Source organism: Sylvia atricapilla, chromosome 2 (genome assembly GCF_009819655.1).
Source record: "Sylvia atricapilla isolate bSylAtr1 chromosome 2, bSylAtr1.pri, whole genome shotgun sequence".
Lineage (NCBI taxonomy): Eukaryota > Metazoa > Chordata > Aves > Passeriformes > Sylviidae > Sylvia > Sylvia atricapilla.
Genome location: NC_089141.1, coordinates 49,790,896 through 49,817,550, shown reverse-complemented (window position 1 = coordinate 49,817,550; position 26,655 = coordinate 49,790,896). Strand labels below are relative to the sequence as shown.

The 26,655-nt window shown below is 37.9% G+C and overlaps 1 protein-coding gene across 1 annotated transcript in view; it reads left to right on the top strand.

The window, feature by feature from the left end:
• TRPC4 (transient receptor potential cation channel subfamily C member 4) overlaps positions 1-26,655 on the top strand; it is a 131,249-nt gene that overhangs the window by 44,626 nt on the left and 59,968 nt on the right. The window contains exons 2-3 of the mRNA XM_066313204.1: positions 5,132-5,536; positions 25,666-26,184. Coding sequence (XP_066169301.1) covers positions 5,159-5,536; positions 25,666-26,184 — 897 coding nt within the window. The 5' untranslated portion in view covers positions 5,132-5,158. The remainder of the gene's footprint in view (positions 1-5,131; positions 5,537-25,665; positions 26,185-26,655) is intronic.

Sequence of the window (26,655 nt, the reverse complement as noted above, 5' to 3'; positions counted from 1 at the left end):
AATCTGAAACTGATTGTAGTTCTAACAATGAAAAATTGCTTTCAGGTGAGGACCCCACATGTTGTATTGGCAGCTATGACAATTGTAAAATAAACATGATCATGAATGATGATGGCATGATCAGTGAAACTCCATCACCTGCAGCTGAAGTTGTTCAAGCAGTCCCTGGAAGCAACCCAATTGCTGGCTCAATACAATTAACATCTTCCTACACACTTTCCAGCACAGTGCAGGAGTTAGCATGGACCCCAAATTATTCCCAGAAGGCAGTTCTCATTCAGCTGTCCTGTTTTGGGGTGAAGTATGTTTAACAGCATAGGCACAGTTGACCCCAGTGCTAGAGCATGTTAAAGGTGCTGTCTAGATATTTGGTTGTAAGTATCTGGACTGATGCTGGGTTCAGAAATCAAAGGCTTATCTGATTTCTTTTGTTCTTGTTGAAATGAAACTGTCTGTTCTGGTGATTGACAGAGAGGACACTTTATGCTTCATTTGGACTGGGATTTATCAGAGCTTACTTTCCAAAATTCACTTTGAACATAATTTTTACTGTGTATCAAATAGGATTCTGTGTCAGATTAAAGCTGATATGTCACAGATCTATTTTAGAAGGAAATTTTCATTTTTTCATGAACCTAGAAAATGTCAGAAACTTTTCTTTGCCATGAGAAATGCATGTAAAATAGCTTCAGAAGATCACAGAGAAATCAGCACGTTATTCACTTGTCATAAATGTTCTCGTTTCCTGAGCAGGGTGATGCCATAGTTACTTGTGAAGTTTCACTTTTTTCTTTTTCTCATGCAAATAGTCTGAAAAGCAAACTCATGAGCAAAATCAGAAGTGTGCTTTTGATGATATAGAAGAAGCTGTATAGGATAAGGCTATATTTATCCATCTACAGATACTAGAATGCTATAGCATGTCTAACATTGGTTAATGTTGGAAATAAAGTATCTTTAGAAGGGTTGTGCCAGTGAGTCTTTCAAAAGTTTCACATGTGGATATTAAGAAGCATATCCCTATTCCTCCCACTGCCCATCTGCTGAAGTAGATGTGTTGTCACTGGAGTTTCTTTCTGTCTCTGAAAGGTTTGCAGTGGGTCTGTGAGCAATGATACAAGTGACTTGTCTCAGAGGCCCTTGGGACCTGCTGGTGCCTCACTCCAGTTTTCCTCTCACACCTGTTTTGGGGTAGGGGGAGAGCAAGCAAGGGAAATGCAAGTCAGGGTCCCCTGGAAAAATTGTGAGGATATGAGCATATATGTAGAGGAAGCAAATAAATGAATAGTTGAATAAATGCCAAGGAAATCTGATTGCAGTTTTTCTTGAGCTTTGGTGGGGAAATATCTGTGCCTGTGATTATAATATGCATGTTTATGTACATATACACAATGATGCAGCAGCAGAGAAAAAAAAATCCCAATTATTCGTTTAAGATTATTAAAATTAACAACACCAGCTTTTCTTAAGACATATGAAATTATTAAATAAGGATAAAGTGGAAATGGTGAAGGTTTGCAAAGGTGGCAGCATTCCTCCCTGAAAAACAACATATAAAAGAAACAGTCCCATATAATTTGAAATAGTGGTCTGTAGCAGATGCAAACAAAACTGCCTGTTAGGAAAAAAAATGTTTTGTCATAGAAATCACTTTTCTGTCAAAGTATTATGATTCTTTTTTTTTTATCTATTTCTCCTGCTTAGGTGCTGCTGCTATTTCCATGGCATGGCCAAAAGCACTATATAGAGTTATTTTGTCTTTATTTCTTCTCTGAAGTATTTTTATTATATGTCAGGTATATGGACTCTGTAGAAACTATAATTACACTTTTTATAAGTTTTTACAGTATTTTTTTTCTTTCATTCTCCTCACACTGGCCTAGTGTATTTGACCTTTTGTTTCTTTAGACTTCCTGCAGAGACACTCAAAGCAATTGGACGCCTTTGTACTGTTGCTGTCTGTTTCTAGGTCTTACAGCTCCATGTAAATGTCATATGCATGCATTTGCATGTGACAGCACAGTAACAGTTGTTACACAACACTATCTACCAGTAGATAAAATAAAGATAAATGTTTTATTTTTGTAAATACCCATGGAGCCATTATGTTTGATGTTTATATCGCCTTTCAAGACTGTACTATATCAGCAAATCAATCTGTATTTTCTAATTGCATGTAAACATAGACTTTTACTTGTGACAAAACTTTATTTATGGATAATTCTTTTCAGGAATTGGTGCAGGCAAGAAATAGAGATTAGCAGGGGACAGCTATTTAGAAGAATGAAAACGTGTGTTTAATATATCTCTTCTGAAAGAAACAAACTAAACCTAGATCTACTTCTCAAGAATCATGAAAAAGTAAACAAAAAAGGTCCCAACTGTAAGCCATTTTCCTTATGGCTTACAACAAAGCAATGGAAGATCTTCATCAGACTTAACATAAAAAAAAAGAAATAAGAAACCCCCAAATCATCCTCATGAAATCATGATAGATCCCATCTGTAGGTGACTGTACTCTTCTTCTACTGTCAACATCTCTGATGCCCAGTTTCATTCATGCATGTTAATTCACGGTTTAATAAATGGAGAGACTACGATCTGTTTATTCATGTGCTTTCAAGAGAAAGGAGCCTTTAGCATTAAACCCCCAGTTGCAGTCCCTCAGTTTTCCTCAAGGGTCTTGGGAAACTCTGTAGATAGTAAGAAACTGAATAATGTGTGTACGTTGTTGTGGGTTAACTTGACATCTGCCTGACAGATATGAAATGGAGCCAGTCTTTGTCAGGTGGCAGCTGGAGTCAGGCAGGACGCCCTTCCACACACATCCAGCACACAATCTACTTGAGTTTGGGAACAGGGGAGTGAAACTCAAAGTGTTTGTGGCTGTCCATGGAATATGGCAGGCCACCTTTCTTGTAGATACCTCCTTGTGAACTACATTTACATCTGTTAATTTGGATCTGAACATAAAAAATTTCACCTCCTTGAATTGAACTCACAGTTTCGAAATGAAAGGATTAAAAACAAAGCAGTAAAATACAGTGCATTAAGAACGTGATATCGATTCCAGGGGTATAAAACTGTGCAATGGATATGAAATTTATTTTACTTAGAGTGAGACTAACAGAACATAATCCACAGACTGTGCAACCTCTAGTAGCCCAGACTGTAGAGTGATACCTTCCTGTAGGGAGAACTAGGAAACATCTTGCAAAGGATTGCAATTCCTCAGCTCCTGTACATGGATGTGGAGGAGAGTTCTTTCTCATCTATCTTCTTTATCTTTTCCTGCCTGTGTCAACCCATGTTGATCTGCTCTGCAAAACAAAATAACTCAGTAACAACCTTTGCACACATCTCTCTTTGCATTGCTTAAGGAAAGAGAGAGCAGATTAATTACTATGTTACTCGCAGTGTTTAGTGGTTCTTTTTGATGAATGAAGACTTCACAATAATAAAAATATGTATTAAAGCTTGCTACAGAATCTCAATAGAGATTTTGTTTAAATGATTGAAGAATGTGGAGGAAAAGGCAGAGGGTTAATGCAGCTTGCATTGTCAGCTAAGAAAATTACAAGAAGCTACAGTTCTTTCTCTAATAAGGTGTTTAACCCCCAACTGAGCAGCAGAGGGAAATATTTTTTGTCCACCTTTTTCTTTGATGTCAGTTTTTTTCTCTTGCCTCTTTCCCCTTTTTTATTTTTTTTCTTTTTTTCCCAGGTGAAAGATAGAACCAGGAGAAAATAATTTTTAGAAGGATTTTTTTTCAATGTCCTTGAATAAAGTATACAGAACAAAAGGACAGACATTATATACTTTCCTATATGTAAGACTATAGAGTTGTTTTACAGCTGCAATGTTTCTGTATTAATTCTAGTTTAGAACTGAGTAGTTCAGAATCAAGACTGTGACTTTTATCCACCAATCCTTGGAAATCTTTCTCCTATGGATTTTTTTTTTCCTTTTGAGTTCTGAGTTTTAATTTATAAGTTAGTAAGCTCTGGTTGCAAAAACATTTTATGTGAATGCTTTTCTAATAGCATATGAGATTGAATCAATATCTTAGTAGGGAAACTCACCACTGAGCTGTGCAGTCTGTTCCTGCCCACAGATAAGTCAGGGTATTTGAGCAGAGCTAGGAAGATGTAAAAGCTATAGTCAGTTGTCCACACACAATCCTCAAGCAACACATGGCTTGTTGTGGGATATCAAGATGATCTGTCCACCAGAATTGCATTTTACCCACTGACTCAGAACTGATTTCAGCACAGCTTTTTAATTGCTTTTCCTTGTGACCCATAAATTCTACATTCTTTATGTCCATTTTGAATGATCCATTCTTCTCCCCAGGTTTTGTTAACCTCCCTCTAGGTCTGAGACAACACTTGCACAATAGTACTACCTTTAACTTGTCTCACATCCCTGCAGTAGTGGTTTATCTTACAATCCACAATCAAGATACAACAGAGATATTTGAGGGGTAGAGGGAGGCCTTGGTGATTGCAGATGCCATCTTTCCCATAACTTGGGGTGATCCTCATTTGACCAATGATACATGTATGAGGAGTTGCCTCTCTACACAGTTTGCGGCAGTGGGAATTTTGTGTCTGGATGTGCTGACCAGGATATGCTAATCAGATCTCACCTCTGTCAGACCTGGGGTAGTCACCATCCTGTCACTGCCTTCTGTTCATTTCCCAAGGCAAAGTCTTTCTGTGGACTTTACAACGTTTGAGACAGGTGAGTGTGCTCTTTAAGTCTTTACAGAACTGAATGAAGAAACTGAGGATGAAGCGGAGCTACACCTGTGGTGGTAAACTATGTTGTATCATATAATTTCTTGTTTGCCACGGATTTTAAAAAAGCATATAATCAAATGGTATTTTGACAGAAATACTTTGACTTGGTAAGTTACAAGTAAGCAGTGTTCTGACTTTCATTTTTGCTTATGTGTTTTATTGATAAACAAAATGTTTATCCATATTATCGACATAATGTTTATCAATCATTATTTTGTACATATTTCAACATCACTTTTTAGTAGGAGTTTTAAATACTTACATATTGCAAATATTAATTTGGTGCACCAGGCTCAACTATTGATTTTATCTTTATTTTTATCTTGCAGAGACGAAGTATTAGAATGGCATAAAATATGGCCCAGTTCTACTACAAGAGAAGCGTCAATGCTCCCTACAGAGATCGTATCCCTCTTCGCATTGTGCGGGCAGAATCCGAACTGTCTCATTCAGAGAAAGCCTATCTGAATGCCGTGGAGAAAGGAGATTATGCCAGTGTAAAGAAAGCTCTGGAGGAGGCAGAAATTTATTTCAAGATCAATATTAACTGCATTGATCCCCTGGGAAGAACTGCACTCCTTATTGCAATTGAAAATGAGAACCTTGAGCTCATTGAGCTGCTCCTAAGTTTTAACGTGTACGTGGGAGACGCTCTGTTGCATGCCATACGGAAGGAGGTGGTTGGGGCTGTGGAACTGCTGTTAAATCACAAGAAGCCCAGTGGAGAGAAGCAGGTACGTGCAGGGTTTCCTGAGTTTGTAGTCTGGTCTAATGTAAAGAGAAGAATTGTCCAAAGGGAGTAAGAAAAAGAAAAACAAAACCAGCCATCATTCTTGCACACAGTACTAAAATCAGAAAATCGATTACTTTGATGCTGCATGCATTGTACTCATCTATATTTATACATCATGGAGTCAAAAACTGTTTTGAGTCAGAAGGACCTTTATGTCTAATTCCAATATCTTGCCATGGGCAGAGATCTCTTTCCTTAAACAAGGTTACTCAAAGCCCCATCCAATCTGACCTTGAACACTTCCAGGAGTAGGACACCCAGAACTTCTCTGGGCAACCTGATCCTTGGTCTCACCACCCTAATTGTAAAAAATGTCTTCCTTCTGTCCATTCTAAACCTATTCTCTTTCAGTTTAAAACTGTTGCCTCTTTTCCTGTCACTACAGGCCTTGGTAAAAAGTCTCACTTTTTTTTTTTTTTTCCCCATAACTCCCCTCTGCATAATGATAACATTATTCCTGCAGATAATGTGTAGAAATCTTTAATCATTCAAAGAAACAAATAATTCAAAAGAGAATAGTAGTGTTAATATGTTTTCCATTTGAATTAATTATGAAACTCCCATAAAAGTCAATGACTGTTTTAACTCGTCCATGTAGAGGTCATATCTACATGTATCATATTCCAACTCAGGAAGGCAAAAGTGGTAGACATGACCCAGTTGATCAGAACTTCAGTCCTGTCTCAAGTAGTCGTCCATCCTATGAAGTACAACTAAAAAGGTGCAAACTCCCCTCCCTTTCTCCCTGTCTCCTCTCAAAGAAAAAATCATTACGTATAGTCTCATTCTTGATCTGATACCTACTCTGCTTTTGCCTGAACTGCCTTGAGACGTGTCTGTCTACTTCTATGGGAAGTATCTAGCCTCTTGCAAGTCTTTCTCATTTTAAGAAAATAGTGAAGACAGGATAACATAGCCCATAAATTCTGATATTCCTAGGACTTTGCTAGGAAGAAAAACCTTAAAAGTAGTTATAGTATTGTATTCTATTTTTATAATTTTCAACTTTTGTGTGCTATAGGTACTCTATTAATGTATTTCAATAGTATGTTGAAATGATCACAGCCCTTTTACAGATAATGCATACAATATACTTTAATTACAGTATAATGTACTTGCCATGGATAGAATTGCAGATAATAGGTGAAAAAGTATAATTTTTGCTGATAAAATAGCATGAATTGTATGCTTCTTTGTTATGAAAAGAAAGAAATATACTAGGTCTTTCCAAAAATGTGTGACTGTCTTCTCTTCTAGACAGCAACAGCAGAGCTCCTGTAAAATGACAACAGATTTATGTCAGAGAAGGTGAAAAAACTATATTCGCATTATATTTGTCTCATTTCATTATTCCTCAGCTGACAGTGTAGATGAGAATACTGTGCAAAAGAATTTCTCAATGCAGTGTACCAGGACCCTGCACAGTCCCATCTGAAACCAGTTCAAACACCTGTGTCTCCATTATGCAGCCTCTATAGTGGAAGTTGCCATTTGCAGGGCAGAGTTCATGCCATTTGATGGTAGCCATCCAAAGGTGTGTCTCACCTCTGGTCTGGCTCCCTGGGCTCCCCTTAGCAATGGAGAAAAATGGAGATCCCCAGACAGCTTCTCCTGCTGTCTTTATCAGTTACTTCTTTTAGGACACCATAAGCCACTTTTCGGCTTTGGGAGCCTACAAATTCACCTTGCAATAGCTGCCTAAATTTTAGACTGTTCTTCAGATTTGCAGGACTTCTTTTGCTTTTGTGCCACAGCTGCTGTAATGAAAATGTTTGAATATGAACACTAAAACTTGTACTAGGTGAGCTTCATGCTATAGCAGACAAAAGATAGGCTTACTTTTTGTGTGGATACTACCATGTTAAATTATCTACAAACTGCTTTGCTCCAGTCTAGAGGATAGTTCTCTGTGCTGAAGCTTAAGCACGTTGTGTCAGTGCCAGAGTCCACTGGTGCCTGGTGAGAGGAGTGCTGCTCCTCCTACGCTTTCTTGGTTTCCCTGGTTGCACTTGCTGGGGGTCTTACTGTAAAGTGTGAAGAATAATCATGAATCATTTGAACAGGAACATCTCCTTCTGTGTCTGCACAAGGCTAGGTTTGCCCACTGCCAGTGCAAGCACTGCTTGCAAGCCAGTGCTTACAAAAATGGCTTTTTAATGAACTGGTTGCTTATGTGTGTTCTCTGTTTTGTGCACTGGGGATCCTAACAACAATTAAGTTTCTGTGAGTGTCTTGTGTGTAATAATGCACTGATAATCACACTGGTTCATTTTTAGGAACATGGAAGGCTGAAGAGAATGTAAATGCCAATGGCATTTTTGCAGTGATGTCGTAATGAATATAATAAAAAAGTACCTTCTGTCTGAAAAATCATCCCAGTTTGCTAAAGATAAAAAAATCTGAATATTCAGAGTTATATACTTTTATATACTTTTATTATATACTTTTTTCTTCCTTCAGATTTTTTTTCCCCTTCAAGTTTCCTTTGAAACTGTTTCAAACTACAACTCTACTCTTTGATTACTGGTATTTATAAATATTTAATATATTGTTTAGACAATGATTCATTTTCAGACTCTGTGCTTTTAATAACATGATGTCTTTGGCTGTTTGGTTTTCTTTCTTTCTATAAATCTGGTCACATGTGGTAAAATCCTGGCCCCTTGAAGTTAGTGAGAGTTTTGCCATTGATTCAGTGAGGTTTCACCTTTTTTGCTGCTTTTTTTTGATCCCTGATGAAAAGTTATGTTTCTCCAGAAGGCAATAATGAAAGAAAAACAACTTGCTAAATACTTCCAAGCACAAGAAACAGTTTCCCAAATATTAAATTAGTCATAAAAGTTATGAACATTGAAATTCTGGAAAAAAACTGATATGATTCAGAAGTAAATTAATTAGGTCTCACAATTTTTTATATTCGTGAGATTACATCCTATGTATGATGCGTAACTAATTTCAGCTTCACCTCATACAATAATGTAGCTATATTTGTAAAGTGAAATAATTTTAAAGCATAGAATTTCTTATGTAATTCAAGTTATCATTGTCAATGTCAGAAAGCTAGAAGAAAATGTCCTCTTGTGCCAGCAGAAAGGTATGATTCTTCAGGACTGCTGAAATGTATCTTTTTAAAAAAAAAGGTTATCTTCCAAAATTAAATTCTTTAAACATTTTAAGTGTTGCAAAAGAAAAGGTGGAAAATGCAACAATATGTTAATTCCCACCACGAATCAATGCATATAGATAAAGTAATCAGTTTTTTGCAATTTTAGGAAAGTTTTATAACCAACATCTCCAAATTAGAAGTTAATTTCCCTAATTTCTTTAATTTCCACTTTCTCCTAAAAGAAAAACCAAACAAAAAATCCCCACCAAGCCAAAATAAACAAAACTCCCATTTCAATAACAAAAAACCCTAACAAAACCCCAATATAACTAACAAACCAACCCCTTCCCCAACCCCCCCCAAACCCTCAAACTATAAAATAATGTTCAGATCTTGTTAAAGTTAGATCTAAACTCTCTGGTCCATTGATCCTTCAGCTGCAGAGCTCTACGTAAAGGCCATACATGATGTGCTCAGCATTTCAAAGACAATGGTTGCAGTGGTTTTAACCTAATTACCAATATATGGATACATCTGGTGCCACCTGGTGACTACAGATGAGGTGTGTAGGTTTAATGGTTCTGAATTGTCTTTGAACTCTTTCTGTTTCCCAGTTTTTGAGTGAGTTTTTTTGCACTATACATTAATCCAACTCAGGAAAAGGTTTTTTGGTTTTTTTTTTTTTTTTTTTTCTGGTTTTTTTTTTTTTTTTTTTTTTTTGTCACTTGCATTACATTCATTATATTTTCTATACTTTTTTAGCTGTACCAGCTGCTATAGCACAAGTAAAAGAGAATAGCACAAATTAATGTGAATGAGTTGAGGAAACTTGTCCAAGTACTTTTAAATTACCATTCTTCAAAGCCATATGTCCTGAATTATCTGCCAAGTCACTTGTTGCTTACCCTGATGGATAGCTGAATGCCAAATTAAGTGAAGGAAAAAAAAAAGTTGTTCTTTTAAATTTAGTGTCTGCAGAAAACATTTTTGTCTTGTTAAATTGCATGCAGCATCCACAGATGGGCTGGGGGTTAGGCAGCATAAAAAGTTAATACCTTTTTCTGAATCGTAGTGTGCTCTACTGCTTAAGGAACCCAGGCACTGGTCATTAGCTGGGTGGTTGACCATCTGGATATTTGTGTATACTCAGGAAAACTGAAGCAGAGCTGTAGTTGCCTTCTAAGGATGCTGCAAATCACATAAGAGAAGCTGAAAACTCAGTTACTGGACTTGAATCCATGTAGCATTACATTAGCTGACAGACTTGCTTTAGGGCTTGGAAACCTTACTGCATTGTCTACAGCATTGTCTGACTAGCAGAAAAAAGCACATGACAGTGCTTTTATGCCTTCTGCTCACTATTATCTGTCAGTCTTGTGATACTTGAGGGTATTTTTAATGGCTGGACACTCTAGGAATAGATGTGCAGATGCGTTAAAGAAATACTGAACTAATGCCAGACTGGTATTTGCAAATACAGGGGAATTACTAGAGGAAGGAGAACTTTGGGATAGGGAAGGATGTGATCACTGTGATATGTGGTTGGCTCACATGCAGAGAAAAGTAGAAATCACTAGCATAGTGCTGGAAGTAGGAAGCTGAAAATGAACTATATCCACATGCTGCAACACTCAGAGACCTTTTGCTCTCCCAGGACAAGCAGTAAAGTCACATCATAAGCTACTTTATGTAAAAGCCCTTCCACTAATTACTCTGCCAAAGTCAAGCCAGGAAGCCAGGCTTCAGCTTATCAATGTGTTGGCCTCTAAAAATGCAAGTCCATGGCATATACAACTTTTTTTTTGTTGGGTTTCGTGGATTTTCCTGGCAATTTCTCAAAGGTGCAAGTAATGTTCGATCAGTTGTCAAAATATTTGGTTAAAAAAATACTTGTTTGAAGAGACAAAACCCCAATCATCTGAAACTTTAAATACAGACATTTCTGATGGACTGAAAGATTCAGCATTTAGGTCATCACTATTTTCTCTTCAGACAAACTGTGAGCAACCGTTCATCAGTATGTAGGGGCCTCTTTAGTATTCTCTCTGGTCATGGTAGACTTTAGGTATGGTATGTTCTAGCCTTTATCTGTAGGGAAAGAACTGAAAGGGAGGAGAGGAACATTTTTGTGGCAGGGGTAACCACAGCAAGCTGTGGTTTTGTGCTTTTGTAAGGAATGGCATCTGGAAGAGATGAGTGAGGTGAGAATTCACATGCAAGAAGATGGCAGCTCTGATATCTCGAAAACCAGGTGTGAATTCAGAAATGCTGTGGTATTTATATGCTTTTCAGTGTGCCAGCAGCCATTGTGAACTCTTGGACAGGAAGAGTTATCAGGTGATTGCTAGAAAAGCTTGTTATTGTGGGACTTCTTGGGAGGTAGGGAGAGAAAAGGCATTGTTTTACTGTCAAATGCTAAAGTTGTATTTTATAAATCTTGACGCATCTAAATGATAATTATTTGGAGTGTGAAGATAGAAAAGAGGAGGTAGAAAAGAGGAGGACAACAATGCAAGTTGTCTTTCACTTGAATCTGTTGATGCAATTCTCATCAGAGAAAAACACTGACTGATCTTATGCCAAAATGTGTCTAAAAATCTGTTTGTTTGGTTGTGGGTTTTCTTTTTGTTTTTTGATTTTTTTTGGTTGGTTGGTTGGTTGGTTGGGTTTTTTTATTATCAGTGTCTCTATGTAGTTTTGGAGAGAATGAAAGACTGTAAGAGAGCACCCAGGGTGGGGAATGGTCCTGTGTGAGAAAGTGTTAAGGATGTTGTACAGTATAGTTTCTAGGCCAGTGGAACAGACTTCTGTGTGGATGTTCAGGCACTCACCTAAGTTAACTGGGAAGGAATACGGACAACAAGGCTAGACAGCTTCATAGGCAAAGTGCCTTCAGTCTGGCAGCACTCCCAGAAACAGAGGAAAAGTCTAAAAGTGAAAAGTCACGAAACAGTATGAAAGTAGCACAGAGCCTGCAGAGTCATTTTCCATTCCTGAAATACTGGCAGCATAGATGCTGCTCTTCTGACAGAGCTCCTATCAGGCCTGACAGAGTTCCTATCTCCTAGGAGATTACCTACATGCGGCCACGTCACCTACTCTGTTCTTTTAATGTCTCTCAGTATCTTTGGACTTCTTGAAATTGCCCTTTGAGGAGTCCCAGAGTCATGAGATAAAGCCAGTGCTCTTCTTTGAAGCTGCACTTGTAACCCAGCTTCAGTCTCAGTCTCCCTTAATGTGTGCAGAGCATTTAGGAAGCTTTGGCCCATTGTTTCCTTTCCAAGCCTCATGGGATATCAGTTTTCCCAGTCCTGCATTGCCACACAGACCAATGGCATATGTGGGAAAGCTGCTATGTCAGGGTTGTACTTCCACCTGATGACAGATGCAGAAGGCCAGGGAATGTACACAGATTGTAGGCCCAGCATGCCTGCAATGGACTTTACATAAATGTTAAACCTGATTTTTTTTTTAATGTTCTTCAACATTTTCCACCAGTAACTGAACTGGGAGTTATAGTGATCAGGAGGAGGCAGAAGGAAAGATTTATTGAGCACTGTATGATGCCTGGTAGTTTGCTAATCTAAACATCCTTCTCCAGTAACTTTGCAAAATACCAGTCACAATCTCATGTGGGATATTCTTTGTCTATTGAGATTCAAGCATCATTTTTGCTTGAAGCATCTGATTCAAGCATCATTTTGGAAATGTCTCCCACAGACGTTTATGAACTAAATGTCTTTTTTGAATGTTGTGATTAATGACAGTCTAGCTAGTAATGAGTATGGAGGAGGCGTTGCAGAGATTCCTTGTCGGGCTTGAAGTACACATTTTTGAAGTGGAACGTGAGGGCAAAAAGTTGTTTCTTTCCACTGCTAGCTGCCTGAGTGGGTAGCTGAATATTTTTTTCCCAGTGGCATCTGATTAGTTAGAATTTTCTGACATATTGGTAGACGTATGAATGGGCGAGGCTCTGTAGGGGATATTTCATTTTATGGATGAAATTGATACAGCAGCCTATTCACATAGTCATTCATATAACCATTTGGGCACATGAAAACAACATGTAGCACAGGTGCACTATAGGAGCAGAGCTGACTAATTACATATAGGATGGAGATAAGAATTTACAGAAGTATTGTTCTTAGGTTTTTAGAAAGTTGCTGGCTGTTTTCAAGTTGAAAAAAAAAAAAAAGCTGCACATAAATGTCATTATGTCTTGGCAATAAACCCAAACTGTCTGTGTTTATATGTATCAGAGCTAAGGTGGGTGGATGAGTAGAAAAACCTGTGACAATTACTAAAGAAATACTCCAGAAGCTGGTATGCCTATGCCATCAAACAGAGCTCCTAGCAATTTCAATATTGAGGTAGGAAATGTGTTCTACAATATGCATCCATCACCTTGTAAAAATGCTAAATCATAATATTCCGTGGCTAAAGCAATAGCAAAAGAAATGTTTCCCCAAAATATGGGGAAACATGACAATTTCTTGACCTGTACAAAACCATGAGCCTTTTTTTTTATTGGCAGCATAAAGAAAAATTCTGACTATCAGTATCCTTATAGATAGATTCCCAGAAGGTAATGTTATTGAGGATGACTTTTCCCAGCCATGAATCTAATCCTCTGGTTTAGCAGTTTGAAAAAATCCAGAAAACTTTGGTGATGACAAATATAGATTTATTTTAAATATGAGTGGTGAACCAAACTTTCATCTAAACTTTAAGAGATATAGATTTGGAAATATTAAGTACTTTTCTGTCATTATTTGCTGACATTTTCACATTTCTTATTTTAAGCTCATGCTAGAAGTGAAAGTACTTTCCTACCATGAGGAGATGAGTGAAGATTACCAAAAATATTTGTAAGTCTAGATTGAATCAAACCTTTTATTAAAAAAAAAAAAAAAAAAAACTCCAAATCTTTTGAAAGTTAATTTAAAAAATAAGGTCTGGATAAAGGTCAGATTTCTCTTCAAGAATTCATATTTTCTGTGCTGATTGCTTTTCTCTTCTTTTCATGCTTTTTGAGCTCCTCTTTACAGCACTCAGCCAAACTTACAATCAGAATAGGGACAGCATGCAAGTTAAAAAAGAAGATGTCCAAAGTTCCTGCCTTCAACAGTCAGTGGTCCTGTACTGTCATCTTCACAAGCCTCCATGCCTGGCATCCTGCCTGCCTTCACTTCCTGACAACTGCAAAGATAGTTTCATGTAAAGATTTTAACAGTCTTTCAGGGCGTGAAAACAGGTTAAGAATCAGCCTTGAGGCCAGTGGTATGAATTTGTTAAGAGTGAGAGGTTCAACAAACAGAACCTTTTTGATTGAGGTAGTCTTGTCTTTAAGGTCTAGAAATCCCCGTTGCAAATTATTTGTACACTTGGCGATGCAGTTTAGCTTAGCAAGTTAACAAATTTATACGCATTTAAGGAACAATATAAACAAACCAGTATCCTTTCTGGTTAGAGCAGCCTCTCAGGGAACAGTTAATGTTTTGGCCCTTGATATAGTTGATTGAGATCTGTGTTCTGTATAAATATATGCTATGTATAAATATATGTATGCAGATACATGTATGTAAGGGGTTGAAATGAGCCCCCCATTCAGATGCCTGAAGCTGAAGGCAAGGCAGCAGTGAAGCTCAGAGTCTGTGCAGAGATGTCTGCACTGCAAAAGAGGGAGACTCTCCAGTAGGTCTCATGTCATGTCTGTGTGTAGATCTCTCTCATTCTCTACAGTGTCTTAAGAAATAAAATGCTGTTTGAATCAGTCCATTTACTGCTCACATGTAAGCCAGATGGCTGAGCTCCTAGTAAGGTCAATGATGAGCAAGAGGATTTGCTGACCAAATGCAAGTGTCTACTGTAAGCTAAGAAAAAGACTTCTCTGCACTCCACTCACTACATCAACCAGGGGCCCAGCTCAGTAGCTCATCTGTAGTGGGTGAGATATGAAGCATCTTAGAATATCTGTGAGACATGTTGTGGCCTTGCAGTTATGTCCCAAAACCTGTGGGAACTGAGACGAGCCCTAGATTTTCCTGGATATAATGGAGCTCAAAACCATAATTCAGATATAGACCTATCATTAGGTGTTTAAATCTGAAGAAAAGAAGCCTCCTGTACATTGTTCTGCAACATATCCTCTTTCTGACAGTGCCCAGTGCAGTATTTTAGGAAATATTTTAGGAACAGAACCACCTACTGTTGAAAGAAGCTCAAGGCAATGCAGTTGCTGATGGGACACAAACCTCCAGGCAATCCACCAGCTGAACAGTGGTCCACTGAAAAATATTTTCAAAGAACCACCATTTTAGAGTTCTGTCTTTGAGGAGCCACTGTGCTCAAATGCAGTTACCTTGAACTTCTCTTTGGTGATACTGCTTAAATACAGCGAGAGTAGAAGTTGACAGACTTTTTCCAAGTGACCATTAGTCTTTGAGAGTCAAGCATGCAGTCATACATAATAATCTATAAAACCAATTACTTTTCAAACCTTCAGCCATGGGAAAACCTTAGGGAAATTTAAAAAAATGGCTGAGAAGCTTGTTCATACATGGTCTTCCACACCCCACCATAATCTTTCTTTGTGTCACAGGGCATCTCTTGTCAAATTTCTCTGTGAGCAGTGAAATATATGAAATCTGATTTCCACCTAAATATATGCATCATGATTGAATTTCCTCTTTTTTGAAGTTATGAGCATTCATCAAAGCTTTTGAAGAGGCTGATAAACTCATAGAATCCTGGTTTTGTAAGAATTCTCTGGAGTCTAGTAACATAACTGTGCTCACACTCCAGATTTTTCTTCATATCTCAAACATCCATATCTTTTAGGAAACTTGCAGGAATTTAGTATTTCTAATATTCCTTCATGTTAACACCCACCTGGAGCAATCCAACAAATTCAAAAGTCACGACTGACAAAGCCCATTTAATGTGATAACAAGGGCTTATGTGTCTTGGGAGGCTACCAGTTTAGCTTGTCAATTTACCAACTGTTTTCTGGATAGAGGCTATGTATGTCACATGCCGCACTGACAGAAGTGTTTTAATTGTACTTTGTCCCTGTACCAGGATCCGTATCTTTCATATCTTCACCCCAGATTGGCAGGAGGCAAAATTGATTCCCCTTTCAACTCAGCTGCTAAAACAGTACTGAGGGTTGGTAATAAAATATTATCTAAGTTTGCAGCCTTGTCACAGTGTGTGAGGCCTTCTGGCAGGGAAAAGGAAAAAAAAACCAAAACCCTGAAATATCTACCCTCAAAGTGTAACATTTCATATTATGTGCTGCTGAGATACAGCTTAATATTTGCAGAAAATGCAAAAAAAGTCTGCCACCATTTTATTTGCTACCGACTTGTTTTATGACATTTACTGTAAGTACAAGCAATCTGGCTGATATGATTAAATTTATCTTCTCTGCTCCTTGCTCATTTAGACCTTTGTTTATTAAGTCTCTGCTTACTACCATGCCCTGAATTTAGTAAAAATATACTTACATACACTCAAAGAAAAAAAAAATATTCCATATCGTAAAGCACATTATGAATACCTCTTTATGTATGAATTGACCATCATAAAATGATGTGTAAAATCTGTACAGAGCAAGATCCAATCAGTTGGTGAACTCAAGAGGAGTACAATACTAAGTTAAGCCTAACTTGAAATAAGGAACATTAAGGGCTTTGAACCAATCCGTTCCCCTTGGCTTTAGTTTCAAAGGCTTCCTTCTAGCAATGTAGCCTTAAATACCTCTAACTATCTCTTCTGCCCTGGTCTCTCACTGCGTAGGACAAGTTATAGTAATGCATGTCTCTCCCATTTCTCCTTTGATATCTTTGCAGTGGGAATTCAAAGGGATAATTTTTATTTCTAGCAGTCTTCTGTTGTTTACTTACAAGTTTCCAAAACCTCAAAAGCAGGAGGATTGTTCAATTGATTCTTGTATGCAAGGAGGATCTTAATGCATCTATTGTTAAGGAATTGAATTCAATTGAGAATATCATCAACCTGTAATAAAATTCAGTTTTCAATTCTTTGCCTCTCAAATGCATCTTTCATTCCCATTATATCCTAGCATAGTTGTGTGATCCTTGGTCTCCTCTGTGTACTTCAGAAAAGAAGTTCTATTTTGTATCTGTGAAATATGGGAAATTTACAATATGGTTCAAGATGTGGAGCAGCTGCTAAATAACAAACCACTGATTAACATACTGGGAATAATGCACTTATGAAGCAGCTTACTGTGAAGTTCCTCTGCATCCTATGAAGATACAGGTTTCTTTGTCTCTGCCATAATCTCTTGTATTCCTTTCTCTTAATATTTTTCAAATAGAAAAAACATTTTTCTGTGTTTTGCAAATTTGCCTGTTTCCCGCTTTGTTCTTTGTAACTATAACCCTTTTAATTTTCTCAAACATTAAATTTACTTCCCAGCCATGAAGATATTACAGTTGCAGTCAGCTGCAAAGTTCAGCTAATTCCTACCCTCTGAGACACTTGTATCTCCTAAACAGCTTGTTGATACCAAGAGAGGCCACCAATCTTTTATTGTCTTTCCTGCAAAAGCTCCTTTTCAGAAACGTATCTTTATAATTCCATAGCTTTTCTTATTTCTAGATCTAGGAAGCTCAGGGATAAAGAAAGGATCCTGCTTAGATTCTAAGAACTCCTTTGTTCTGACAGTTCTCTGAAAACCTCATTGTCGAAGCAAGCCAATTTCTTTCCACCTCTCTAGGTGACTATTGGAGCCATTTTGGAGCCACATTTTACAAATCAGACCAGAGACACATTTTCTTAGGAAATGGAACATCAGACCTGAGCTTCATTAAAATGATTTTGTCTTTAAGAACCATTGTGTATTTGGGAAAATTATCTATGCATCCGTTTAAAAAATTCAGAGGGGATACCCCCCCCTAGATGTACTTTGAACATTTCAGGATATTTCAGCATGGACTTTACCTATTATGAAAACTCTGCGAGAAGTATATATGAGCTTTATCATTATGGAAATAAATAATTCAGATTCCCCTTTAATCCCTTCCATAACATCTTTCTTTTTTCTCAGCTCTCATGGTTTTTCCAAACTGTTTTACTTTTCTTCTTCCACTGTCCCTTGAGTGAAAACAACTTTTGCTTGTCACTCCTCATTATAAGCAATCAAGCAATGCCCAGAACTCCTACTAGAAACACTCCTTTACCTGTTTAAAAATTGTATGTGGACAGAGCAAGTGTTAGTTCCCTAGCTGAAAATAAATTCTAAATATCCTGGCAGTCTTCTATTGAGTGTCTAGGTTTAAGCAATTTCCCATCCTTGCTCAAGCTACTGGCATTGACTGATGAAACAGCACATCCTTTCACTCATAATGCTCACATGAATTAATTAATTGGGAATGAGCAGTTTTGTGTACAGGCAGTATTTTGGATCAGAGTTCTTTCAGAGATACAGGGAGGAGATATTAAAAACAAAACAAAACAAACAAACAAACAAAAAAAAACCAAACCAAACAAACAAACAAAACAACGACACAGAAATAAAGCACTGAAGTCATTTGACGTCTGTCCCACCAAAAAAAACATGTCCTAAACCTATCGAATCTCATATATTTTCCTCTTCTTCTATCTGGTCACTGTTATAATTTAATTTTACAGTGTTCCCTTCTATTCCATATTCTCTCTTTTTTAAATAAAAGAAATCTATAGTTTTTTTACAGCAGGGGCTATCCTGAAGAAAATAGTCAACCATTCTGCTTGTAAGCACCTAGAAGAAAATATAGACACGAATAGCAGTCTACTAAGATTTGTCAGGAACAAAGCTTGTCATAACAATATAATTATCATTCATCACCAGATAGCAAGCTCTGTATGGTGGGGAAAAGCAGTACATATCATATAGCTCGAGATTTGTAAGATTTCATAAACTGTCACTCAAAATACAGTCTAAGAAAACCACACTCACAGGAGTTGCCAACAGTGAAACAGGTGAAACAGGACATGGGAATTCAGCAGAGGGATGAAATGAGCAATCCTGCAGGGGTCAATCCCCATCAGTGCAATTATTCATGACATTTTAAATGAAATAGAGGTTGTGTTAGTTTTATAGACAGCCAGCAATGTGGGGGGATCTCAAAGCTGTTGCAGGACACAGTTATAATTCAGGTTTTGGCAAGCAAGAAATTATTTGTATGAAAAAGAAAAGAGCTCAGTAAGAAAAAAAAAAGTAAGGTTCTAAGTGGAGCAGAAATAAGTAAATATGTATTGGAATTGAAACAATTAAGATAACAGTTCTTCAGGGAAAATTAGAACAAGACTAACATAAAAAAACCGGACAATACCATATTCCTGTTCAAAAGTTGGTATCGCATCTAATGACATCAGAATGAGCACAGATCATACAATTGTAGAATCACAGAATGGCCTGGGCTGGAAGGGACCTTAAAGGCTGTCCTGTTCCAGCCTACCTAGGGAAAGTCTGAATGAAAAATTAGCAAACAGAAACAAAGCAAAGATAGAAAGTATTCTCTGTATTCACATTCAATAGAACAAGAATTTATGGGCCTAAACTGCACAAAGGTAAAGCATATGAAGTATCAGAAACATTGTGAGGAAATGGTGTGACATATCCACCCACCACTGCAGAGCTTTAGGAACAGATGGGTCAAATTCTTTTCCTTAATGTGCTACATTAATGCTTTTTGTGCAATGTGGCTGTCATGGAGACTGGAAGTGATCAGTCCATGATGTGACTTTTGTGACACACAAATTGGTTCTGCTGTAATAAGATGAGAATGAACAAGCATTAGAAAGCTCGCATCTTGGGATAGGTTAGGTGTAGCTGATTAAAAATAAAAAAAAAAAAAAAAAAACATATCCAAGGTTTTGAAAACTCAGCTTGTACTTGGAAAATAAAAGGGATGAAAATAACTCAGACTTGTAAATTTAAATTTTCAAAATCCACAGACTTGTAAAAAGGCAACCACTGAAGCCTTCTTAAATGTGACAGGGATTCTGTATTACTACAAACAACCCTGCTCCAGTCGTGTCCCAGCAAAGCTAAAAGTAAATTTTCAGCAAAATAAATGGACATGATATTACATAAAACACTCTTCTAAGTGGGGGAAGATATCCTTTGCTAGCAGTGATTCATATTACCACCAAATGAGGGCACTTAGGCCTGAGCCTTGGAAATATGACATGATGTACATTGAGGAGGGTTTAGGCGTAGGCAAGAATGTTGCCTTTGCCCCCTTACCAGTAGGAGACAGACTAAAAGCAGGCTCCTAAGGTAACACATTCAGCATATACTGTTCATATCCTCTTTTCACACATCCTGGAGAGCTGGCCAAAATTATGAATGCAGTGCTTTTGAAAATTACCTGTTGTGTATCCCAGCAGTGCAGGTTAGGAGACAGAGCCATGGTTAGCTGTGAGCCAGGACCAGCATGAGATAGCACAGTGATCAAGCTTTGACCTAGTTAGCACATGGCTTGTGTCTGAAGAATAAATTATGTTGAACTCTATGCTAAGAGGAGTGTTTATTTTGCCCAATTTCAGCTATATAAAATTAGATATATATCTTGGGTTGCTTATCAGAGCTCCTCTTTGCTAGATACCTTTCTTGCATGACATGAAATATAATATTTTCATAAGAAAATATTAGGGACATTTTGTAAAATTAATAGGTAGAATTGTCATAGTCATATGGTATAATCACAATAATTTAATCTGGAAAAAATGTTAGATTATAGGGAAATATTGGAATAAAGGAACTTTTCAAGATAAACAAGAAAAAAAATCTCAGATACTTTATTAAAAAATATCTGATTTTTAATTATTATTTTTGGCTATATCTACCTTTAATTCATAACTGGAATGACATTAGACTCCAGAGAAAAGAAATCTGGAAGACAAGCATTAAACACCTTGCCAGCAGTGAGGTAAAATATGGGTATGAAATTGTTAAAGGAAACAATTTGTAATTAAATCTTATGAAAGTATGCATTCTAAGGAAGTTACAGTATTAATAAAACATGTACAGTTAGTGGTTACCCTATTAGTCAGCTTACAGTGCCTGAGACCTCTGTTTTCTAAATCTGTTATGTGTCTGTTTCCTACAAAAAAAGAAAAAAATAGACACAGAGGTAGAATATTATTCAATGAAAGATAATAGTTCAGTAGCAGATTAAGAGTGTGGTACTTACCTTTAGGAAATGCAAGGAGTTCAAGGAAAATAAACAAGTAGAACCTGTGGCAGGGAGGCCAGGGATGTTGCCTCTGGAAAACAGCCAATGATGGTGCACCAGATGGGTGTTGCATGGCCAGTGTCACGCACACTGCTCAGAGATGATGCTGTCCCTGAGCTCAGCCTGGCCACTTCCATCCAGTTGCCTGCCCTATGTTCTTGATGGCCACACAGCATTCCAGCTGTACAACGCACAGTGAGCACCCTGGGATGAGGAAAAGCACTTTCAGACAATCAGGAACCACCACTGCAGTCCTGATGTTTGCCTGGTCCTGGGAGGATAGTTTCAACGTGAGTCCCAGGACCCCTCCTGTAAGTTATTCAATACATCTGGATGTTTATTGGTGACTTAGATCATGGTAAAGGAGTTGTGGCAGGAGGAATTTTTGAACCCTTCCCAGGGGGACTACTTCCATTGTCTTAATCATGATGTATTTTAGGTGAAACAATAATGACACAATAATAACAAAGCAAAGAAGAGAAGAATTCAACAAGCCAGAATGTAAAGCATGGAACTGTGTTTGCATAGGGATAACTCATGTGCTGTGGGCTGTACAGAAACGTAGAGTTAAGCATTTTCAAGGTGTTTGACTGATGACAGCTGTAGAAAAATAGCGATAAAGCAGCTGAGACTTTGATGACACACTTTTATAATAATAATTTCCTTATATAACCTGGTACTGCATGACATATGTATTCATCTTATCTGTCATATATTCTCTTTTTGCCTTTGCTTTAGGTTTTTCCCCCAATCATGCTGTCATGATGGACATGACTCAGAAATTTATTCCCCTAACTGCCCAAAACTGAGTGGGATTTGCTTTTGTTTACAAAGAAAAGAGAAAATCATTGCAAATAAATAAGCAAGGATAAGAGCCAGGGAAGATATCTGTTTGCCCAAGAAGACAGATTTTCATAGGTTCTGAGCTCTTGCATTTAAAGAGCAGGTAAATGGACTCTTCAGTTTTCAGTCTCTGGTGAGATATTGCAGTGATGAGAGCTATTATGAGCAGTCTAGATGGAAAGAGTGTCCACATATGGGGTTTACATTATTCCTTGTCCAAACTGACTGTTACATTTTTCTGTTTCCTGGATGTCTAAGAGATGATCACTGATTGGTCTCTCCTTTGATGTCATGGGGACAAGAAAATGTCTCAGACCTACCTGGCATTACTTTAACCTAGATTTCCTGTCATAGCAAAGGAGGAGCTTGTCTTCACCCAGACCATACAGGGAGTATAAACACATTGAAGGGGATTGTTCCATTTGGTATCTAAAAGAAGTGTTAGATATCCAAATGAGACTGACTGATTCCCACTACACTGAGTGCAGAGAAAATAAATAAGACAAAAAAATCTCATGCCCTTGAGCACTGAAGTGTTCAGACTTTGAACTATCCTTTATTTTCTGCTTTGTTTTCTTTTTGTCTACTAATCAGATAGACATTCATAACAAATACACATAGGCACCAAACCTCTTTGTAAATAATGTTGAAGTAGAAATACTTCACAAAATATAAGAAGGCAAAAATTATGTGACTTTGCCAAGTGTAAGCAGCCTCAAACTTAGCACACTAACTCCTAAATGTATAATACAGTTACACTACTGCTGAGCCTTGGGAAGCTGGTCACAGTCAGTGATTGTAAGACCTATATCTTTGCATCCTCCAGGATTTAAGGAAGACTCAAATGTTTCCTGTGAGTGTTCTGTCAAAGCTTCCAAATGTATGGCTAGTATCAGTGTGTGCTGGTTGTTTGGTTTGGTTCTCTTTAAAGAGAATTATTATTAGTAGTTTGAAAGTAAAATTCATTGTAAGTCTGATAACTTAAGAGCAAGTACTCTGGGTCAACTGTTAGATGTTGAAATTTTCTGAATGCTATGAGAGCGCTCAGTTCTTCAAAGATGAGTACTTCATTTTGCTTTGGATGAGGGAATAATTTGACCTTATTACTTTGATATTCTCTCTTTCATTTAAATTAGTACAAAATCTTAAAATAGGAGGTAAAGGAGCAGGGGTTAAAGTCATGATGTAATTAAAGTTGTAGTCTTAGGGTTTGCCCTTTAAGTTTAAATGTTCCTATAAGTTAAGGCTGAAAAGATTTAATAAATACTTCTATATATGGGTAAATTCTGATGCAATGAATTCCAAAATGTGTGCATTAGCCTTGAATTTGAGTTAGCTTAAGATGAAAGGTTTTGATATGCTATGAAGAAAAGCAAGCAGCTTTGTAAGGAAACAGACCTCATGTACAAGTCAGTCACTGTAAGGCCATGTCGTTTGAAGCTGTGTCTTAATTTTTCAGAGCTTGCAGCTGATGATATGTTTAAGATAGCTTTCAGTTCTGGCAAGGCTTGAAGCAAATGTTACTTTAGCACTGTCAGAAAGTACAAAACTAGCGACATGTGAAGTGACAGAGTTGTACTCAGAGCAGTCAGTGAGTTTGAAGTTACAGCTTTCTGACCTTGAGTTTTCTGCCCTTGCAGCACTCTCCTTCACTCTCTGGTACCCTGAATCTGAGGCCAAGGGGGAGTGTGACTGCTTGTAGCAGACACTGTCGAAAACACAACACACACCTCTCTGTAAACCTTTTTCAGTTCTATGATAGCCCAAAATCTCATTTCTACTAATGCAAAGTTTGAATCTCTACCACCATTTTCATGCCATTCTAGTTTCAAAAGCACTGGCCACAGCTGCAATTTAGAGACCATGAAAAGTATGTGTCTGTATGCATGCAGTTTTATCTTTTTTTTCCTATATAATATGTAAGTCAAAGAGAAGACAAATCTAAGACTGAAATAACCTTTGAGAAGTGGGGTTGGAAATAGGTCTCACTTCCCCCATTGACACCAAAGACAGGAGAGAAAACATACATGGGTTTCAAGCCCAGGTCACACTGGACAGGAATGTGTTCTGGGCACCTGGGCATCCCCAGGAAGGCTCTGTGCTGTGTCCAGCCAGGAGGTGACAGATGTCCCAGAGGAACCTGGAGGAGACCTGACAGCAGCATGGGCAGAGCCACAGAGTGCTCTGGGAAGTCACGTGTGCAGAGTTGTGGGTATTGCCCTGAGACCAGGCACAACACACAGAGCTTCTATTTGTTCTTGTACCCAAATGTTCTCTCCATCCATATGCACCTTCAGTATATTCTCATCTGGGTTCCTTTCCTCACGAGTAATATTGAACCCATGTTTCTCTGCACATGCTACACGTGTATGTTTGTACCTCAGAATAGAGAAAGCAGAAGTGGAGTTGCACAGAAGCTGCTTGGCTCAGAACCACTGGTTATGAGCATCCACCTGTGAGGATAGCTGCACTCTCTGCATGGGATCATGAGGGTGTGTGTGCCAGCTCTGTCAGCCCACAGTCCTGTGCTAAAACAAACTCAGTGCCAGCCTGACTCAGTGCCAAGCCAAGCATGCATGTCTGAGTGCATGAGAGGGGAGAAAAGGGATTTCTGCCTGTTGACTCCATATACCTTCTCAGAATCTGGCACAGCTACTTAAGGTCAGCAATACACTATGGCCGGGCAGGTTTTGATTCCCTGGGGATGTGTGATTAGAGTCCTGAATGCTGGATCTCCAGTCTTGATTCTCCACCCCCATTTTACCACTCCAACTCCACTTGTGTTTTTTCACCTGGCTGTGAGATCATGGTGCTGTCATGAGACTTACATCAATTTTTTTTTTACTCCCTGCAATGGCAATCTATTTTTGCAGCCTTTAGATAATTTTGAGTCAAATGTTTTCCTTTTTTCTTCCTCCTAAAAAAGCATCACTCAGAGCACCTCTCTCTGATGCCCTGTGGATTGGGTTTTGTACTTGGCTCTTGAGCTGTGGACAGCATTCTGTAAGTGATGACACCAATATAATTTTTTTGATTGATATTGGCTAATTACACTTACATTCTTAATCATACTAATTGAACAAATTATGTTGGCCTGGGAAAGACTTTAGAGCCAGGTAGTGTAAAATAAAGAAACAAGCTTAAAATTAAATACCTTACAGTCTTCTGATAAAGAAGACTGACAAAACAGAAATTCGTATCAGAAAAGGCTTTAAAAATGGTCTCTGGGGATCTTTTTTCTTCTAACTCCTCTGTTTTCCTATAAAAAGAATATGTTTCTTTGTGCAGGTGAATGTACAATTGAGCCTTAAGACATTAAGCTCTTTGCAGCAAGTGCCTTTGTTTCTCTACACAGCAACATTATTATCAACATTCTCTTTCTTTTGACATATTTTCTTGTCATTTACTTGACCCTTTTATTATCTAAATCTAACTTGCCTGTGTCCTGGTCATTGTTTCCTTCAGAGATTCACAATTATGACCCCCATTATTCTTTCTTCCCTATGAAACTGAGATAAACCAGTGAGAGACCAGAAAGAATTTCCATCTTGCTCACTTCAAGGGACAGGGGGGAGCATTTATGTCTAACTCATCCTTGTTTATCTAATAATTTTCTCTAATAAATCATTGTCCATGGGTTGTTTAGATATAAATGAGTTCTGTGGAAAATAACACCCTGTTTACAGCAATTCAGTAATTGGAAAGATACTATCTTAGCTAATTGAATTGTTACATTTAAAGAGTTACCTGCAACTCTGGACAGAAATAGATCCATCAGTAAGTGTATTACCTGGTAAACCATCTTTAGCCTTATTTTCTATAACTCTTGTTCAATGAGGAGACCTGTAAGGTTTTTGCCTTCTTTCACAGGTGCCACCAGTGCTTCTGGACAAGCAGTTTTCAGAATTTACGCCAGATATCACGCCTATTATTCTGGCTGCCCACACCAACAATTACGAAATCATAAAGCTCCTTGTGCAGAAAGGGGTGTCCGTGCCCAGGCCACACGAGGTGCGCTGTAACTGTGTCGAATGTGTCTCAAGCTCAGACGTGGACAGCCTCCGCCACTCTCGGTCTAGACTCAACATCTACAAGGCTCTGGCGAGTCCATCATTGATTGCTTTGTCCAGTGAGGATCCTTTCCTTACCGCTTTTCAACTGAGCTGGGAGCTACAGGAACTGAGTAAAGTCGAAAATGAGTTTAAGTCAGAGTATGAGGAGCTGTCACGGCAATGCAAGCAATTTGCAAAAGATCTGCTGGATCAGACACGGAGTTCCAGGGAATTGGAAATTATTCTTAATTACAGAGATGATAATAGCTTGATAGAAGAACAAAGTGGTAATGATCTTGCAAGATTGAAACTGGCAATTAAGTACCGTCAAAAGGAGGTGAGTGTGCTGAGAATATTTAAGTGTATTCAGTAGTAGTAATGTGATAGATAAGAGCCTGAAATATATCCTTTTAACTGAGACAAATTTCTGCTTATCTTTTTTTGTTCTACTAGATTTCTGCTCTTTTTATAGTTTTAATTAGATGAATTTGAACTGTTGTTACAGTTTGATAGTATCAGAATTTAAACTATTCTCTTCTAGCACAGATTCTGTGAAACCTTTTTCTCTTACACCTGAATAGACATAGTCTTTAGTAGTTGTGCTCTGAAGCACTCGGCAGTAATAGGGTGAGAAATGTATAAAGCATACTTTAACTGGACCGCGTCTGATGGAAAAAGGCAGCTATGTTTAGACACATACTACAGGTACCTCTGCAGAGAGGTTTCTTCAAAAAGTAGCTGCTATAGGTACTCAAACTGAAGTTTAATAGCCGTGCGTGACTCCCAAAAATGTTGACATTCAGATGCT